The sequence below is a fragment of the Ambystoma mexicanum genome, chromosome 2p (assembly GCF_040938575.1).
Source record: "Ambystoma mexicanum isolate Mex_15411 chromosome 2p, UKY_AmexF1_1, whole genome shotgun sequence".
Lineage (NCBI taxonomy): Eukaryota > Metazoa > Chordata > Amphibia > Caudata > Ambystomatidae > Ambystoma > Ambystoma mexicanum.
In genome coordinates this window covers 724556407-724577301 of record NC_090923.1, presented here as the reverse complement: position 1 = coordinate 724577301, position 20895 = coordinate 724556407, and the positions used below count along the sequence as shown (strand labels likewise).

General features: G+C 44.6%; 1 protein-coding gene across 1 annotated transcript in view; it reads right to left on the bottom strand.

The window, feature by feature from the left end:
• The window catches only part of LOC138567788 (calpain-1 catalytic subunit-like), a 398207-nt gene that overhangs the window by 148996 nt on the left and 228316 nt on the right, over positions 1 to 20895 (bottom strand). Inside the window, exons 11-14 of the mRNA XM_069646278.1 lie at positions 12437 to 12527; positions 10245 to 10575; positions 7342 to 7384; positions 719 to 781 (exon numbers count right to left, since the gene is read on the bottom strand). Coding sequence (XP_069502379.1) covers positions 719 to 781; positions 7342 to 7384; positions 10245 to 10575; positions 12437 to 12527 — 528 coding nt within the window. The remainder of the gene's footprint in view (positions 1 to 718; positions 782 to 7341; positions 7385 to 10244; positions 10576 to 12436; positions 12528 to 20895) is intronic.

The window sequence follows — 20895 nt, the reverse complement described above, 5'->3', positions numbered from 1 at the left end:
GCGGACAAGTTGCAGGGCGTGTGACCACACTTTGCAAAGCTGTCCACGTCCCTCTGAAAGGTGTTTGGTGTCCTAGGTGTCCAGCTGGGTCAGTCATAACTTTCTTTGAATTTCAGATAGGGCCTTCGTTTACCTGCCACCAGAGCCATGCCTGCACACGACTCTAGCGTGCAACATAGCACCTCCTTCAGAGTCCTCCCATGCTGTAGGAATGTGGCGGGAGAAAAAGTGATTCTTCGATGTAATGCGATCCTCCGGCAGAGAGGACCATGGAGCATCATCCTGCCCCTTCCATGTACTCCTTGCCATGGCTTGTCTCTATGGAAACACTTTCCTGCTAACAAGGGGGAGTTTGGAAATTGGCTTTTGAACCCTTACACATTTTGTACAGAGGCATAAGGAAGTGGTGCACAAGGCACTGATGGCAGGGAGTTCCACAGGAAAGGGTGCACAATGCTATAGCTTTGTACCCTCGGTTGTGGAATACTGCCTTCAAAAAGTGACATCATTGCTGATGAATGAAGGAGAGTGCAAGCTCTGGGCTGGGCTGACAACCTGATGATGGTCTCATTTAATGTGTGTTCCCTTCTGATCCCTTCACATAGAGTAGTGAGGCGCACCCAACTCAGCATAGTACTGTCACCCTTCATAATGCTCTAGGAGAAGCAGGGAAGATTTGCACATTTCCCACATTACATGGGCGAGGCAGACCTCTTACCTGTGCTGCAAACTGCTTGAAAATCTTCCAGGCTACCTCATCCAATTCTATGGTGGTTGTAACCTGTAAAGGGGAGGGAAAAAATCGGAAATGGAATCATGTTATGGGCTGGAAACACTTTCCTGGAGGTTGCCTGAATTGTTAAAAGTGGGCATTGGCAATCTTTTTGTGTTTAGCATTATTTAAACGCCAGGCCCACTCGCACTGTCATTGCTTGTTTAGCTTATGCATGTGGGGTGGCAGAAAGTGGTAAGGTCAGTGTAGGACAGCGTGTGTGGCAGTACCAAGGGTGAGGGAGGACGCCCAGGTTTTTAGAGGCTGCCATCGCGGAATGTTCATACCAAAGTGGTCAGTGATGGAGGACATTTTATTGCAGATTCATTTGGGAAATGAGGGGGTAGGTTTCTTCAAGGAGACAGGAAGGGAAGACTAGCATGAATTCAGCAGTTGAAGAGTGCAAGGAAGAACCCAGGTTTCATTTAGGAGATGGTGATGGGAGGGGAGGGAGAGGAGAGGAAGGAGGAGTTGGACTTTCTTGGGAGCACCAAAAAAGCATCATGAAAGAGGAAGAGAGGGGGGAGGAGTAGGATGTTCAGGAGCATGGTGTTCTAATAGGTGGGTATGGTTTGGTAAGAGGGAGTTAGAGGTGGGGGCGTGCAGAGGAGGTCGGTGCTTACCAGGGCGTTAGATGAGGAGTACAGTGAAAGTAGGGGTTGTTTCAATAGCCCCTTTCAAGGCCAAACAGGGCCAAAGAGATGATGCCCTTGTCTTCTGCTGCCCTTAGCTGAGGGAACCCAATGGTATTATTCGTAGCAGGTTCAATATGAAGGTTGGCATGTGACTGAATAAGCTCATAAGCAGCTCACCCGATGTTAGAATGACTATTTGTAGGCTGTTGGCCGGCCCTAGGTAATGGAGTTGGTTCCAATGGGGAGCTCCTGGTGAAGATTGTGTGAGGCAGAAGCTAATATACCTGCTAGGACTAAACTGGGGCACTAAGAAGTAGGCCTGGCCCTATACTCCCATAGTCCCGGCTGTATTGCAAATAGTGAGCTGGGCATACTATATCTCTGTGAAGAGGATATGTGGCAAATAAGTGGCTGGGCACTATCGCCCTGAGCAAAGAAGCAGCTGGACACTATCGCCCTGAGCAAAGAAGCAGCTAGGTGCTATAGCTCTGTGATTAAATTTGATTCAAGAAGCAGCTGTGGGCACAATATTCCCGATACTGTGTTGAGCCCAGAGAATCAGGATACAACCAGCATACCCATGAACGGAAGAAACCTTACACTTTATTATTTGAGCCAGCCTGACACTTAATTTAGATCATTACAAACAGGGCCCTTTCAATTATGTTGTAGACAAACCCAGCTCCCTATTACCGTTTATCCCAACCATCGAATAGTTTTGAGTAAATTAAGTCCACCCCCTTATTTCTTGTGTCCAGTGCTTTTTCTGGCCTCCCACATTGAGTTGAGATAGTAGCAGGGCTAACGTTTGCTATATCTCTGCCCTAGAAACAGTAGAAGTGTCCTTCAACCACTTTTACTCAGGGTTGGAGCACATCTCCACACAAACCAGAGTGGTCGTAGTAGAAGAACTACCACTTGGTATTTCTAAAGCACAGAAATAGCAGAAGGTATTTATTTTACTATAGCTATTCAGGGGGAAAGGCCGGTGTGGAGCAAGCATCTCAGATAAGTGCCGGGCTCCGGGTAGGCAGGGGGGATTTAATTTTCCACCTTGCCCCACCACAACCTCCTTAATATTAGGAAAGAATCAGTTACCTCCTTCTTTTCAACACCGCCAAGCATCTCTTAACCAGACTTATCTTCTCTAAACTGTACTACTGTGCCAGCATCCTCTTTGGTCTCCCCAACTATGTGCTCTGTCCTCTCGACAAGATCTTTAACTTTGCTACCAGGACTCTCCTTGAACTCCCTCACTTCACACCTACTTCCTCGTACTGTCACCAGGCTGAAAGGCTAATGATACAAAACAGGGCCAGATTTAAATGTCTTCTCCTGGTTTATAAATCTATCCACAGCAAGGCACCACTGTATGTATCCTCCTCTGTCCAACTCTACAAGCCTTTTGGTATTCTTTGCTGTGCCATCTCGACTAGCCTTTTGGCTCCTCGACCTCCCTGTTCTTCCTCTAGATTCCGCTCTTTCTCTCTACTTGCTCCACTTACATGGAATTCTCTTCCCCCATGGACATCTGAGAAACAGTCCACATGGATTTGTTAAAAACCAAACTAAAAGCCTACCTCCTCACCTCCGAGTTACCCACTTAACCTACCTCTCACCTGCCTCTTAGCTATAATTTTCCCCTCACCTCTAACCACCTCTGTCCCTAGCACTTCACCCATTATGGTCTCATCCCGAACACAGCTGGCCGTACCGCCTACCTGCACTTAAACATTTCCAATGTTGGTTGTCCTTAATCTATGTATGTCCACTTATGTATTGTCCCTGGTGACTGTTCAGTGCACATTTTGTATGACTTCTCATCCAAACCCAATTTAATGGTTTTAAGGCTTGTTATATGTATTAGATAAAAGCAAAATAACTAAGTCTTTTTGTGTTAGATCACAATAGTCACTATTTTTAGCAGTTTGGGGATCTCTGTTCTGAGGGATGTATTTCAAATCTTGGCAATAGGGCCCACTAGAGAATCTATTTTTTAATTTATGGTTCTTGCAGGGCACGAGTGACACCATTTCCCTAGTGCCTTTATTTTCTTAGTTATGGAAACCATGTCTTCTCCCGGAATTGGAGTGAAGAGACAGAGAGACACATTAGTTGCCACCTCCAGTGGCATTGGCAGAGCATCTCAGCTGTAAATTGATGGTGTTTTGTATAATTATGATCTTTTCTTAGAAAAAAGAGGCCAGCTTGTTGGGCTGTTCCACGGATTGGCTCATCGTCAATTTGGCTGGCCCCCACATCTAAAGTACCTCTATATTTTTGCTTGGGGCCTCTTGTGAACGATTGAGGTAGCAGAATGGTTTCTTCCCATCAACCACGGCTTTGTAACTATGACTGAGGAAGGTGCAAATAGCTAGGTCACTGGTGAACTTAGTCTTGTGCCACTCGCATTCAGGTTTCTAGTTGCTCTTTGTGAGGTAGCTTGTTCCTTGTCGTATCATTTGTTCAGGTATTCATTTAATTCATGATTTTTTGGTGCAAGACATGGCATTTTCAATGATAAGATAAAGGTTATTCAGAAAAGCACCAGGGTGTGAGTGTTCATCAGGCATGAGTTGAGGAGAAGTACATGTTTGGGCGAGGTTGTTCTTTTAGACCTTATTTAAGTGCTTTACTGCATTTTCACCGTTGTTTGTTGTTGCCTCTAGAAAGCTCGGTTTGGAGAAGCAAGGCATGCCGATAGATAATATCTGGTGATGAGACCAAGATAGTTGCCAATGCTGATTGGTGTCAAGCTGCTGCTGAATGAATGAAAACATGGAGTCCAGCATTTGCCCTTCTTAATTTGAGGGATTGTTAACCCCAAGTCACCTATAATTAATAGTTTGTGCATGTTGGACTGCAGATTAATCATTAGATGCAGGCACTCCTTTAGGAAGTTTGCACAGGAGCCTGGAGGGTGGTTGGCCGCAAGTGCTGAAATTGCTGTATTGGTGTCAATGCTAACTTTGTACAGCAGCATTGCAGAGGAATCAAAGGAGGTGATAGGTAGAGGTGTAGTTTTCCGGTATTCCGGGGCATTCAAGTCTAGCCTGCTGATAGGGAGAATTCTCATAAATGTGCTAATTCCCTTCACCTTAGAGAACCTTAGAGAACCCCAGCAACTTTGCTGGATTTTGAGGACTTGCTTTTTTTACCTGGAAAGAGTGTGAACCTTTTGTTCCACTCTTTCATGTATTTTGATGCATGTTTTAGATTTGTGTTCTTTGATTATGGAGTTTTAGACTTACCAAAGGTTTAATAACCCTGTCTGGGATAAACTACTGTTTCCCATAGAATGTAAAGTGAAACTGACTTTTCTAGTCTTTCCAAATTCACAGCCCCAGCACACACTAACTTACAATGGAGTGCTGGATGGGTTATATAGTATCCCCTGTGTCTAAATACTCATGTAGCAGGCAAATGCTACCCTTTCCTATTGAAAAGGCTGGTGGTAGTGGTTTTACAATGAACTACCATGATTTTTCCCGACCGCGAACACCGGTAGCTAAAAATCGCGGGAACCATGTTTTTCAAGATGGCGCCTTAAGCCCCTTTGTTTAAACAGGTTCCGGTCTTCTTTTTCGCTGTTTCTTTTTGCTAAGGTCCTTCTAGTGTTTGTCTCTGCACACCAAACCAGGTTTGGTCCCTTTGTTAGTGTGTATTCGGCAGGCTTCAGGACTGAAGACCGCCTCTGGCGTCTGAGTGTCTGGGGTGGGCAGGAAATGAGGGAGGTGCCTGAAACTCCCTCTGTTTAGTCTCCTTCGAGACCCAAATGCACTCTGGCGCGATTGGCTGGCTGACTGTCTGGCAAGGAAAGCCACCCTGCTGGGTGAGTGACAGCTAGGCTGGAATGAAAGGTAGAGAACTGTTTAAAAGGTGAGTCCCTTGGACTGGAAGGCAGAGTTGACCACTGGAATGAAAGAACCAAAGACGAGCTGGAAGAGGACGGCTGCTAAACTCCTGGACCGTTGGTTTGCCCAGTGAAGCCCTGCTGCAGGTCCGAATTGCCAAACTCCATTCGACAGAGAAGCTCCTTCAAAGACGGCTTCTTCTTTTGAGTTGTTGAGACCAATCAACTCATAAGACACCTGAATACCATTCTCAAGGCTGGTTAGCATTAACCAGGGAGAGGGACACCAGTTTGTGTTCTTGAATCTACAGCTACTGGAACTGAAGTGACTCCATCTTGTTTGCTTTCTTCAATGATCCCGTGCAGTGCAGGAGTCCCCCGTGGTCCTCCCTCTTGTTCCCATGACTGAGGCTCAGAAACAACAAAATCTGCAGGACTTGCCAGAAACCACGACTTCAGCAACATTTGTTTTCTTCATACAATGATACTGTGCCAACCCGATTGAGAGACCGCCACTCTTGCGGTGAAAGTTCATGAAACTTTCCCAACTTCCAGGCCTAATCAGCTTGTGACCAGATATATGATTCTTTTTCACCTAAACTACTTCTAAGAACTTCACCGTTTGATACCAGACCTGCTCTTTCCTATCCAGAACACTAGCCCATTGACTTTGGCCTGGCCTATTGACTTGAATTGAACTCTTCTGGTGAACTGAAACTATTTGCACTGCCTAAAAAGTATATGTGATCTATTCTACTTACTTCTGTCCTTTTTGCTCACTGCTAAGTATCTGAACTGCCATTTTGATCCTATTTCAGGGGAGCTCAAACTGTCTCAAAAGCTTACAGTTTTGCATTGAAGTGTATCGGTATATAATATTAAGTTGCCTTCTGCTAGTGAAATGTTTTCTAAATTATTGTGTAATAAATGACTAAGTGTTTTTACCAAGAAATCTTGAGTGTAAGTGTTTATTTGAACTACTGTGATTGAAAGTCCTCTGTGTAACTACTTGTATTGCTCACATTCACTCTTAAAATAAGCTTGGCTGCTCAGCTCGTTATTAAAAACTGTATGGTACAGATTTATACCAAAGGTTGGTTTGGCTAACACCTGTAGTCCTAATTGTGTGTAGTGGTCCCAGAGGCTACTGCCTGCAATTCTGCCTACCATCCGCCCACGTTAATTCTGTTTGTGTGCAATTGTATATCCCCACTGACTAAAAGAATGGTGGAGTACTTCTTAGTGAACCTTGTCTGTCAGTGCTCCAGATAAGATTCGGAAGTGGGAGTATTTTACTCCCTATTATTTAAAGTTGGGAGTAAAATATGTTTTTGGGGAGTACAAATGTAAGTCCAATTCCCAATGAGAGTATTTTATAAGCGGGTACACATGTTTTAACTGAAAAAAAGAAATGTTTTTGTAATATTTATTTATTTGCACATAGTTACTCATGCACATTAAAAGATACATGTTTACTTCTTGCAATCAAGAATTTAAAATGCTAGTTTCTTCCTGTGGTACTATGTGCACTACATGTCCAAAAATATCCATGGAGCTTTGAGGGTAAAAGCAGGGGTGCACAATTCTACATGTCTTGTTCCTATTGTTTGTTGGGAGTATTTTTACACCCTATTTTTTTGGGAGTATTTGCCAATTTGTAGGGAGTAAAAGTGGTTGATACACCCCTTATCTGTAGGGCTGATATTTGTGATTTCCATGCTATCAATGCCTTTCTTCAAGATCGTTTTGGATGTGCCATGCTTTCTGAAGAACTGGTCTGGCATTAACATGAGGTTTGGGCTTCATGGGTTGTCCAAGGTGGGGGGGAGAGGGTCTAAGATCAGTATCTCACCTGCAAGGCTATCCGAGAGGCACTAATAGGAGCAGCTCTGTAACATCCGAGCCTGCCACCAATGGTAATTCCCCTAGGAGGAGGTTCTTTCCACAGTCCCAGTGTCTCCCTCGAAGTGGTACAATCCCATTTATAGTAACAATCTTCTAGGGAAGACTCCCTACTTTTGCTTGACGAGTGCTCTTGGAAGAGCAATATTCTCTCATCCCATGCTCCATGGCACACTTACCTGGAAAGCTTGCTCATCTGCTCGAATTTCATCATCGATTTCTCTGTAAAATAAGAAAGATTGTGTCATGGAGCACTTCATTGACATACCCCTTCCATGATGGAACTCTCAAAAATAAGTTTGTGGTTACCCCGACGTTAGCCCCTTCTATCTCTGTGCTGATGACCCCCATTTTGCAAGATACAGGCAGGATAAGTATCCTACCCCTCACGCCAAAGCTGTGCCATTTAAGACTTATTAGAACAGACACCTGTGGTCTAAACATATAAGGAAGAATCTGTGAACAGCACCTTTTGCCTGTACACTAGGAGCATTGCATTGGCTTGTCCAAGTCACAGAACAAACACCAGGCACTTTGGTTTTGGGTTCTCAAATGTCCTTATGCCAGAGTAGAGGCAAGCCATTACAGTGATGCCCCTTGTGGCGCGGAGGTAGGCAATTGGCCCCTTCCAGGTCGTAGACCTAGCACTGGGTGTCACAGTTGTACAAGTGTCTACATTTCCAGGACCTCAGTTATGCTGTTATACTCTGGCTACTAAGGGCCTCATTACAAAGTTGGCGATGCAGAAAAAGTATTACTCTATGGTAAATCTGCCAATTTTTGTTGGACAAGTGTCTACATTTCCAGGACCTCAGCTATGCTGTTATACTCTGGCTACTAAGGGCCTCATTACAAGGTTGGCGATGCAGAAAAAAAGTATTACTCTGTGGTAAATCTGCCAATTTTTGCAGGAAAAGTGGACAAATCACCTCCAGCTTGTTGCTGGAAGCCAATTCTCCTCTTTGGGCCTCATTGCATGTACGGCAGTGCTGTAAAAAACAGCAATAAAATGGAGGAAACTCTGTTACCACTGCATTACTGCACCAGCGTACTACAATTTCAATGGTGAAGTGGAGGATTTACCTCCAGCATAAAGCTGGAGCTACATCCGCTGCTTTACAGCTGAAAATCATCAAAATTGTTGGAATTACCATCAGCTGTAATTCCACCAAAAATCCCCATGGAGTCTTATGGAGACTAACACCCCCTACCATCATTTGTAATCCAACGGTAAATTCGCTGGTTCATGTGACAGTAATGGTAAATCCGTTTTGTGGTGTTTCAGCAGATTTATCGCCAGCCACCAAACTTGTAATGAGGCCCAAGTTTACCTTCATAAATCAGTGAAATTACTGCACAGTAATTGCGCCAGCGGTAAATCCGGAAAAAATCTCCATGAGCCGTATGGGGAATTAGCACCACTTGTAATCCTGTGGTAACTCCACGGGACCAAGTGGCAGTAATGGTAATTGAATTTAGTGGTATTTTGGCAGATGTACCACTGAAATACCACTAAACTTGTAATGAGGCCCCATGGTGGTACTGCAACACCTGCATTTGGTTGCTCTCCCAAATCCAGTTACCGACAGAGAAAAAAATGTCCCTTTTGTTCACTCTGCCCTCTAGGATGACATCCAGGGCTGTAAGCCTCATGGCTTCGTTTTATGTGGCCATGCAGATGTCTGTGATTCCAACTCACATGGTCCTTCACCACTAACTTTGCTGTCTGTGGCTGATGGGAATTGAAGTCCAAAGCATCTGGAATGTCACATGATGAGTAACCAGATGTCTCTGGCATGCCATGGTCTTCCTCCTCGTCTTGTAGGGACCTGCGACTCCTGCTCCAGAATAGTTGTATGCACACACCAGACAACTGAGTAGCTTCATTTGTTTGTGATAGCACATGATTACAGAACTCTAAGATTTGTATTCAAGTAGGGAGCTTCTTTAGGCTCAGTTAGGCTTGGACCGGCTAAAAGTCCCAGCCAATATCTTTGTGTTACCCACATACTCCATCAACTGCAAGGGCAAATACCCTTTCATGATTCTGAGACAGAACATTACCAGCGGCATAACAGAAAATGGGGACCCCACATTTTATTTATTTATTGTGCATTTGTAAGGTGCTTATACATCAAGTAAATTGTGTTTCAAAGTGCCCACAGGGCAAACGGGGAACGAACATGGGAATTAAAGGCAAATATAACAATGAAAGAGAGAGGCGGTCCTACTAGGCCTTATGAGCATTCAGAACTTGCAGATGCAGGGAGAGAGAAATTATGAGGGATGCAGAGGTAAGTGCTAGGAGTACCACAGAGGGAAGTGCTAGGGAATAAGTTGCAAGCAGCTGTTAAGTGCCTGGAAGGTATCACTTGTTAAGAGTGGTCAACTGCCAATAAATTAGTGCAGACCTGTGACAGCACAGGCCAGTGGGTGCCAAGGAATGTGCTGGGAGTGGGCGGAGGCTGAAGGCGATTGAGGTGGGAGGCCAGGACCCAGGTGAACACGTAAGGGCCCTGGTCACCAATCTCAGCAACTGTGGGGATTAGCAACAGAGGGAGAGGGGCAAGGAGGAGGTGAAAAGGAAAGTCTTGAGGAGCTTCTGAAATGTGAGGAGGTCCAGCTCAAGACCAAGAGGAAGGGGGGGCTGTTCCAAAGGAGGTAGCCACCGAGGAAAGAGATCGCCCATCAGCTCGCGGTTTAGCGATGCGATTGACACGCAAGGAGTGGGTACAGAGGAATGTAAAGATCTGAAAGGACAGTATTTAGTGAGAGCCAGTTGTAGATAGCGTGGTTCCCATCCCCTGACAGCCTTATGCAAGATGCAGAGGGATTTGAATTTGATCCTTGAAGCAACCGGGAGTCAGTGGAGAGATTTTACGGCTGGAGAGATGTGGTCCCTGGGCTTGAGGCCAAGGATAAGTCTTGCAGCCCTGTTGAGGATTAGCTGGAGGGTACTTAGAGAGGACGATAGTAGATTAAGGAAGAGCATCTCTCTAAAACCTCATTAGGACACCTGGAATTCCCGATACCCCAATGTATACACAATACTTTGGCCGATCTGGGGGCCCTAAGTAGTCACCTGATGTTCTGCTTCTTCTCAGTGAAGATCTGGAGGGTGAACTTTGCCTCCTCCATGGCGTTGTAGGTGCTAGGGATGATTAGGTATTGCCCGGGGCTCAATCTGCACCGCAGGTTGACGTCCCTTAGAGTGATGTACTGGGACATGGCGACCGGCAAAAGGGACGGAAAGACCCGCCTTTTCTCGAAGGTGTACATGAGGTTCTTATACTGCAGACAGAGAGAAAAAGAAAGACGGGAAAGCAGCACAGAGCAGTGAATAATGTGGAGCCGCTGATCCACCCGCGTGTGCAATCCATACACAACCCAGAGCAGTGCATGAAGTGTCCCTCACTCAGTACATTGTGTAATACAACCATGCAGTGCCATTAAGCCCCTGATAGGTCACAAGGCATTAAGCAGAGAATCTCAGCATCCTAGATCCGGCAGTTTGAAAGACACACATGCAACAATGGAAACAGTGATCTAGCAACATACAACATAACAACATAGAGGCGACCGGACCAGTGCTGTATAATGCAGTTTTTCCTGAGTGATTCCAGTGTATAATGTGGATTCATTGTAGTGTCTAATGCAGGCATGCAGCGTTCCTGATGTAGGGCAGTTTAGTGACCCTATCCAGTGCAGTGCATAATAGAGACACACAGCATCCCTGAGACCCTGATCCAGTGATCTCCTCTTGACCCCTTCAGTCAGCCTTTGCTACTCATTTTCCCCTTGCCCCATTTTACCCCATATAAAAGGTTTTCTTAGTCTTGCTCTGAGTTTCCCACTTTTCCGGAATGCTTTTTACTGCCTCCCTGCTCCCTCTCTTCGATACACCTTTGCTCTGCTTCTTTTCTTGTACTTTTCACCCCATCCCTCTTTTCTCCTTTCTCTCTAAACTCTGCAAATGCGTTGCTTAATTGCAGCCCTCCCCCCACCCACATCTGGAATCACACTGTTTGACCCCCAGTCAGTCTGGTTTTCGTTCTTCTCTTTCTACGGAAATGGTTCTCTTGTCCATGATGAGCCAACTCACCTTTCGCTGGCCATTACACACTACATCTTCAGTCTGTCATTTATTTGGACTTGTCTTCTACTTCTGACATGGTTCACTGCCTACAAACTCTTATTTGGGCATCAATGGGTTCTTCAATGCCCCAGTGATCAGGCTCTTCCTCTCCACCGTAGCCACCTTAGAGGGCGCTGTATCTGGCACTCTACTTGACTCCTACTTATCATTGTCTTTACCCAGTGTCTTGTCGCTCTGGCTTCACACTTTGTAATCTATGTTGCCTTCTCTTCCACAACATTGTCTTCACACTTTTTGTATTGCTAGATGGCAGTTCCACTTTTCATCAAGCCTCCATTCCGTCCTGTCCAACCCATTCATTCTATCCGGCCCAGGCTCCCCCTAGACATGCATCGTTCCTCATCCACTCCAGTGTGTAGAATAGAGCCATGCAGTAAACCTCATCCAGTGCAAAGCACAATCTAATGCAGTGGCATGCAGCATCCTGGACATAACCAACAGTATACTACAGGGTCTGCCTGCATCCCTGATCCAGTGCATTCTATGATAAATAGTTACGCCTTACACGTGAACTAGTGCAATGTACATTAGAAAGACACGTAGTGTAAAATAGACATGGACCAACCCTGATCCAGTGCAAGGCATACTCTTTATGAGGCAGTGTGCTGCAGTGCACCTGGTGCATTACAGTGTATAATGAAGACAAACACAGTGTATCTGAGCCAGGGTTGCGTATAATACAAATATACGTGGCGCCCCCGAAGCAGTGGTAGTTCACTTTACCCTTCCAAGTGGATTTTACGTCCGAGAGACATCCCTGACCCTAAAGCAGAGACCACAATGCATCTGATCCTCCGCAGTGTTCGACTGCCAGACACTTGCAGTAGATTTAATCCACTATTGCCCGCAATGCGGATATGTAATGTCTCTGATCCAGTGTTGGTATCATGAATGTGCTCAATGTAACTAAACCAGTACAGTGTTCAATGCAAAGACTTGCAAAGAGAATGTATTACAGAGCAATGTGTTAAACAGTAACTGGATCAAGGACTGGTGCCATCCACCAGTAAGGGCCTGTTCAAAGGTGTGCAGGTGCTGCCTGCCTCAGCATTAGTTAAGGGATTAGGAATTCTGAGCTCCTGGCTGCTAAGAACAATCCTTGCAAAGCCCATTCATGCCGGCCAGCTCTCCCTTGCAAGCAGCGACCGCAGCGCTGGAGTTGTGTCTTCTCCGCCATGATGCAATGATGTACTCTACCTGTGGTGGAATCTGCATAGGGGAAGAGAAGAGGGGCAGAGAAGGAGAGACAAGATCATTATTAAGACTCCTGATGGTAAACACACTCCAGAGAGCCCACAGAATGCTACCAGTCATTTGGTCGACAACCAAATGGTCGACACCAAATGGTCGAAATCCAAATGGTCGTATTTTATTTTTTTTTTTACATTTTTTTTTTGGGGGGGGTTCGCCCCCCGACCCCCCTTTTTATATTTTAATTTTTTTTAACCAAACAAAACAAAAAAAAATATATAAATACATTTAAAAAAAAATTCGACCATTTTTTTTTCGACCAAATGGTCATTCGATCTTTTTTTTTCGACCAAATGAGCGGACACCGTGCTCGTTCTTTGATAGCATTGCCCGATTGCTAATTTCCTAAAATATTTACTAGGCGGTCTGCGATCAGGAAAACAGGGTTGCAGCATAGCAGTCACAGGCCGAGCCACACCAGGTAAGTTTAAACCTGCCGATTCGTTTGTAGTCAGGGCCTGCGCTAGGATTATTGCCGCCCTAGACAGAGTGACATTAGCTGGGCCTTGTCTGGCATTGGGCCACACTTGCTGAATTATATGGAGCTAGGGCACGACCTCCCTGGTATCGAGAGCCCTGTGTGGCAGCTTAGTGTTAGCATTGCCAAGAATAAGCTGTCCGCACTGATGCCCACCAACATGGCAGAAGGGTTAGGATGCAAGGTGAGGTTTAAGGCCATGCATCATGGCCCAGCACCCTCGAATGGACACTGTGATAGTCCAGGAAAGTCTATCTCCTGGAGTCGCGTCTGCTTTGCTGTAATTTTGGAAGCCGAAGAAGCAAATCCAGGGTGCCTGTTTCACTGTACATTAATTTAGTTTTTCATTTCATTCATCCATTTCTTTGCTCAGAAATATTCAATTTCCTTCAAAGTACACAATCATAAAAATATCCACATCAAACAAGGTGAAAAGGGACTTAAAAACAAACATCAAAGAAAATAAAACCATCCAAAAGATCAATTAATCAATTTCACAAACCTAAAGCATACAATACAAGCATCATCTAAAAATTGTGCCACATTTGAAATCATATTCAGAGTACTTGGAGTTTTCATAAATTACCTGGCCTCTGGAGTCTGCCTAATGTGTTCGATTTATAGAGTAAGATCCATCTGAATATATAACCACTAATCAAAGAGCACAGTAAAACAAAATGCATAGATGTTTCTGATTGCTTTTTTCAAAAATGGCAATGCCCTGCCGGTCTCCTTTTTTAACAGCCATGAAAGCTAACATTTAAAAAAGTGACTTCTTGGTGGGGTTTACAATGATGTTACAATTTAGGTCTGACCCAAAATCTATTTTTTCATGTTAAACATTTAACTGTATTCACGCTTGCCAACACATGTTGTTTGTTTACCTTTAAAAAGTGTGTCTGAGTTGTTTCTCCATAGGCATCCTTATTTCTTAATTTTTACTTTTGGGCATTTTGGTGGCACATATCACCAACCCCATTACTACAGAGATTGAAGGGGTGCCTTGGCGAGAGACCCACTTGATCTAAGAGTTGGGAGCAGAAAAGAGGAAGGGCTAAGAAGGTAGGTGGGGCTTAGGCCACATGACCTCTATCCACTTGCACCTGCTCACCAACTGCTTGATGATTCTAGACCTATTTCCCTGTGCCTTATCAATGCATCAAGTTACAACACCCGTTTTAAAGGAGATCGCAGAGCACTATACAAAACCATAATATAATAAAATTGATATCAAGAGGCGAGGCCAGATGGAAAAGTGGATCTCACAAAAAGTCCAGGAAAGGGACAAGGTGAATGTTCATCTAAGTGAGAGAAGGGCAGTGAGGACTGAGCATTGCATGAACCGCACTCGAGATACTATGGCAGCCATCTACTTAAATGGAAAAGTTACTTACCTGTAACAAATGTTCTCACACATGGTAGTCTATTGTGAATATTATATATGCATTATATGAGAGGGAGAGAGGTGAGGCATTGCTTCAGGCTTATATTACCAAGATGTCTATATTTCAGTAGTGGGATCACTCTATAGAAGCAGAATTCTTTTACTTGAAGGACTATTGCTGTGTACATCAAAACATAGCAATATGCATGTTGCATGGTGTATATAAGGCAGCAACCTGATGACTGCTAAATAACAGGGAAAGGTTTTCACCAAAGATTTAATTTTTGACAGAAAAATTAGGATTACAGACTTTGAGAATCTGTAAAAATCAGATTGGTCATGGAGACCCAGAGTGAGACGCCATCATATGCAATAATGATACTCATGTTTGTGCGACAGACATACTTGGCTGCCTTGTGCAATGATGGTTAACTTGGATCCCAGCAGCATTCTCTCGGAAGGAAAGGTTCTGAGTAGATGAAGATCCAGTCAAGTAGCTTTTTGCGTGCTAAGAGCTGCCTTGACTTTTAGGCGGATGTCTAAAAACTGACTTGGACGCACCAGAGTGCCTCGAAGTCTCAACACGTGTGCTCTAATACTCTGTAAATAATTTGTTATGCCTAGAAGCTTTCATGACTTCTGAAGTCGCTTTTGTATCTGAAATGTGATATCTTTTAGAGATTAAGACACAGGACAATGAAAGATGATATCTATGCCCTCATCGCCAGGGACTCTTTATCTCTAAGGATTATCACTGACTCTGACATCTCATCTGAAGAACATATGACAATCAAACTTAACCTCTCTCCAACCACCACGATCACACTACATTTGGTCTACTGCCTCCAGGACCCATCCTATTCTTTGAAGAGGACATCTTACATATCCTCCCCTATGTGAAACTATCCTCAAAGATGATCCTTTTAGGGGATTGTAACCTCGGCCTGAATGATAACCTAGACCTAAATGCCAACCCCCTAGCCAACTCTCTAGAAGCCCTAGGCTTCTCACAATGTATCACTAACCCCACACACACACTAAGGGCAGAATCCTGGATTGGCTGTTTGACTTGAATTGTAACATCAATGTCACCTCTAATCAAACCTGCCCGTGGACTGACCACAACCGCATTGCATTTACTCTGACATCTAATAACCTGCTCGTTTCTGCACTGCCCCCTAGAGTTCAAAGCCACTAGGAGCTTCCAAAAAAATCCCTTACCCACATAATGCACTTTGTGAAGGATCTACTCACCATGGCCACTACCCTCAATGACGCAGCCACCTTGGTAGACCCTTACAACCGCCTGCTTACCCAGGCTATTAACAGCTTAGGCCCTCTCACTCTGTGAGAAGCCAAAGCAGCCCTGCACCTTAATACCTGGTTCTCGTCAGACCTTAAAGCCCTCCACCTACTCAAGCGCCAACCTGAATTCAACTGGAACCGTTCTCACACCGAGACTAACAAAGGCAGCTTCGACCTACAAAAAAGCCATTGTCCAAGCTAAAAACTCCACTTACAATGCCAGAATCAAGAATGCGAAATCCAGTTCGAGAGAACTTTTCCCCATCATGCGCGAACTGCAATCCCCAGTGACCCTGTCACCGAATTGCATCCAGTATATAACCTGGTGCATTGACCTCCCAAATGCCTTACTCTCTCAAATTGACCTGCTCCAGAAAAGGATTGCCAATAAAAAAAGCTTCCTTGGGCATCCCTGTTGGCAGGGAACCCTCAGCCACCTCTTATACCTGCCATAGCTTTGACTTCAATAAAGTTTCACAATCAGAGATCACACTTATCATTAAAAGCCTCAAACCATCCTGATATCTGCCCTGCTGCTATCATCAAAGATTGTGCAGAGCCCTTGGCACCTTGATTTGCCACCGTCATGAACTCCTCCTGTGCCTCCTGCTCAGTCCCTTCCAACCTCAAAGATGCCAGGGTCCTACACCTGCTAAAAAAGAAACGTCCCTTGACCCAAACATCCTGACCAACTATCGTCTGATCACCACTGTCCCCTTCCTGCTAAAAATCCTCGACCATGCTGCCTGCTTTCAAATTCAACACCACCTTGAATCTAACAACCTGCCTGGCCTACACCAATCTGGTTTCCGCCCAGACTATGGAACTGAAACTGCATTGCTGGACCTAAAAAACATTTAGATGAGATTGAAGACGCGCGCAATCCTGCCCTTTTCCTGCTACTGGACCTGTCAACAGCCTCTTTGATTTGGTTGACCACCAAATCCTATGCAGGCACCTAGACTCAGCAGCCTACTTCTGACCAGATGCCATTGCCTGGATCTCCTCATTCGTATAGGAAAGAACCATGCATATTCTCCCCTAACGATGGAGTCCCCCAGCCCCAGTTATCTGCAGTGTACCCCAAGGCTCTTGTGTCCCTGCAACACTTTACAACATTTTCGTGAAACACCTCTTCAATCTGCTTGACGACAAAGGAATCTCGTACACTAACTATGTGGATGATACACAGATTTGCCTACCCCTTTCTGGAAACTACGCCCAGAACTTACAAACCCTACTTTCTGTCTGCCACACAATCCAGGTGTGCATGGCCGCCAACCTCCTTTGCCTCAATTAACAAAAAAACAAAATCGTAATCATTGTCTGACAGTCCTCCCTGAGTAAACTCAACCCAGAGTAAAAATCTTCCATCATTGATGGCAACACCATCCAAGTGTCCAACACTGTCAAAACGTCGGGGGTATGCTTGGACGCTACTCTGTTGCTCACAAGGCAGGTTAACGCAATTGCCTATTCAGCTGCCCATACCTCCAAACTCCTGAATGCCTGCAAACACTTCCTCTCATCAGAAAGCTGTATTACCATCGCCAGAGTTCTAAAAGGATCAATATTAGACTATTGCAATTCCCCATTTGTAGGAACTTCCGTTCCCATTACATACAAAAAGAGGCTGAGGGAGTGGCAGTGCCCACTGCTAACCGACCCTCATTAAGGTTTTTCACCTTTAACAACAAACATTAGGGTTAGGCAACATAATGGTACTGTTTTCGCAATGTTGTACCTTGGGCAAGATCAAAAACCAATGAGACCAGTTGGTGCTTGCAATACATTCAATTCAGAGGCACACAACGGGTCTAAATTCAAAAAAGATATATAAACAATTTTATTAACATATATAAATAAATAATTTTGACAAGGTGCCAGTGTGCACCATAAAGTTTCAACGCAAGATAGAAATACACAATTGAAACAGTAGTATACAGACAGTGCAGAAGATGTTACAGACAGTAAAACAATAGGTCAAGAGTATTGGGTCAATGGCCTAAAATGTCGGTGGTGTTGGAAAAGTGTCATGTGCTGTGCATATACGCATGTAAGCTGAATCTAACACTCCATACAGACTCACCATTATTCATTCATCCACATACATACAAATCATTCCAACATGTTTCTTTCCAAAATAAAGTGCAAAGATTGTGCAAGGAAATTCATCAGGGACTGTCAACGTGAGGTAACAAAGAAGACACTGTTATTGACAATGTGCTAATTCTGCTAAAATGCTACAAGGTAAGTATCCTGTCACTATAGAGAGCAATATAGATTTGACATGAACACTCGTTGGAGTGTTACTGAAAAACACTTCACAGGCCTCAGGATGCTTAATATCGGGTTGCTGATGTGTCCAAGGTGTGGCCACTAAAGTCACCACGGATTGCCTGAAAACAGTAAAACAATGGGGAAAATTACCCTTTGTCAAATTCAATCATGTCCTATAATCAACATAAGATTGCTAGCTGTGGTATTGGTTACCTGCAGTGTACCCCAAGGCTCTTGTGTCCCTCCAACACTTTACAACATTTTCGTGAAACCCCTCTTCAATCTGCTTGACGACAAAGGAATCTCGTACACTAACTATGTGGATGATACACAGATTTGCCTACCCCTTTCTGGAAACTACGCCCAGAACTTGCAAACCCTGCTTTCTGTCTGCCACACAATCCAGGTGTGCATGGCCGCCAACCTCCTTTGCCTCAATTAATAAAAAAACGAAATCTTAATCATTGTCTCACAGTCCTCCCTGAGTAAACTCAACCCAGAGTAAACATCTTCCATCATTGATGGCAACACCATCCAAGTGTCCAACACTGTCAAAACGTCGGGGGTATGCTTGGACGCTACTCTGTTGCTCACAAGGCAGGTTAACGCAATTGCCTCTTCAGCTGCCCATACCTCCAAACTCCTGAATGCCTGCAAACACTTCCTCTCATCAGAAAGCTGTATTACCATCGCCAGAGTTCTAAAAGGATCAATATTAGACTATTGCAATTCCCTACTTGTAGGAACTTCCGTTCCCAACATTAATAAACTACAGATATCCAAATACAATGCCCATAGAGCTGCCCTAAACATATCCAAGCGATATCACATCTCTGAGGCCCGAAAAACACACAATGGCTACCTATCCGGGAACGGATTACCTTCAAATCTCTAGCCATCACCCACAAATGCCTATCAAAAACGGCCCCCAGGTATCTGTCTCAAAAATTCAACAAACCTCAATCAACCAGACCTACCAGATATTCTCACACCCACCTCTTCACCATGTTATATGATAGGTTATTTATAACGCGCTTAATACCCAGAGGTTTCTAAGCGCGGACCCGGGGTCGAACCTGTGGTGCTCCGTGTTGTCTTGCTTCCAAGGCGAGCACGTTGTCGCTGAGCTATCCTCCTGACACACCATCCTGAAATTCAGATGCAACAGATCTGGAGGAATCAGCTTCCCAGTCATCACTGCCATAAACTGGAACCTTTTACCCCTGCATCTAAGATCGGAACAATCGTATTGGATGTTTCGAGTAGAACGCTCCAAACTTTTCTGTTCACCTCTAACCTGCCGCACTAAGCATCCCTCTCTTGCTGGAACTTTGTTCCGGACTTTGTTACTGCACTCCTAGCCTTTGTATTCGCTTGCTTTGTTGATGACTCCCCTAACACTATGTACCATTGTGTACTACTTACCAACCTGTACCATAATGCTTACACTTTACTCTCGTACCCATTAGCATTCAACCATTCTGTAAGCATTTAAGTAACTAGTACCTATCCTGTGTACCCCATGCAAGTAATATCCTTGCCTCGAACAGCGAGCTATTCTTTACCTCATCCCACGAGTCCTCATGAATGTATATATGTAATCTGCACTTATCCCACGCTCCTTATGTAAGCATTCTTCAGATTTCTTCATGCAATTAGCACCTTGGTGCGCAAATAAATAAAAATAAAAAAATATTTTATCGCATGCAATAAAAAAAAAGTATGAGAAAAGAACCGAAACAAAGGCTCAAAACATCACTTTTGTAAAAGAGTCTAAAGCAGTATATCTCACTAAAATTACTCCAAATTGATATGGTATGACAGCTTATTTATAACGTGCTTAATGCCCATAGGTTTCTAAGCACAGACCCGGGGATCGAACCTGTGTTGCTCCGCATCGTCTTGCTCCCAAGGCGAGCACTTTTCCCCAGTGCTATCCTCCCGAGACCGTGTTTCAATAGTTGACCTGAAAACGGATTGACAACCTCTTGATGGCAGCAATGAGGTCACATTTTACCCTCGATGCAGCCCATCAATTCTTTAAGAGCTGTGTTTTTTTAATCCTGGATCTTTAAAGGGAAAAGAATTTCTCTAATGGATCTAAAAAGGTTAAGGAGCTGATGTCTCCAAACACCAATATTTACTGAGGTGATATGCCCCGAGGTGGCAGGCCGGCCCTATAGGTAACAGCCCACCGCCCAAGTTAAGGGCCCTAGCACAGTGAGGTTCCCTTAAAGAGGGTGGCGGTGGAATTACCGAAAGGGTCGGCACGCCATCCAGGGGCATATCGCCATTAGCCCCCGTGTAGTTTCCTACACGGGGGCTAATGGGGAATTATTTTTTGTGAAAACATTTAAAAATAAAGGTACACTTCTTGCTACGCCCTGCGACGGCAGTCCTGCTATCTTCTTGAGAGCAACACTGCGTGGCGTCGGGCTGCGCAAGAAAGGTACTTGTATTATTTTTCTTTTTTACAAAAAAAGTCACCATTAGCACCTGTGTAGAAAACTACAGGGGTGCTAATTGCTGAGGGGGGAGCGGGGAAGTGAAGGGAAGGAAGCGCTGGCTTGTACCATGCAGTACTGCCCACGTTCCGAGCCACCGATTGGCCAGCGACGCCACCGAGGGTGCTAATGTTGGTTAATTACTGATTTCACAAGACAAAGCCTGGCACACCCATCAAATTTTCACTCAAAAAGTCGCCTGGCCATTAACATGTGCTTCGAAGATCCACTCCCAAGTGTTGGTTGCAGCAGCTGCAATCCTCCCTTTACCCTACATTGGACATTCTGAGAGGAATCCAATAGCACCAAATGACCACTTCTCTTTGCATGATCTAACTTTTTGGTCCTTATTGAAACAATTAAGCATGTGTGTCA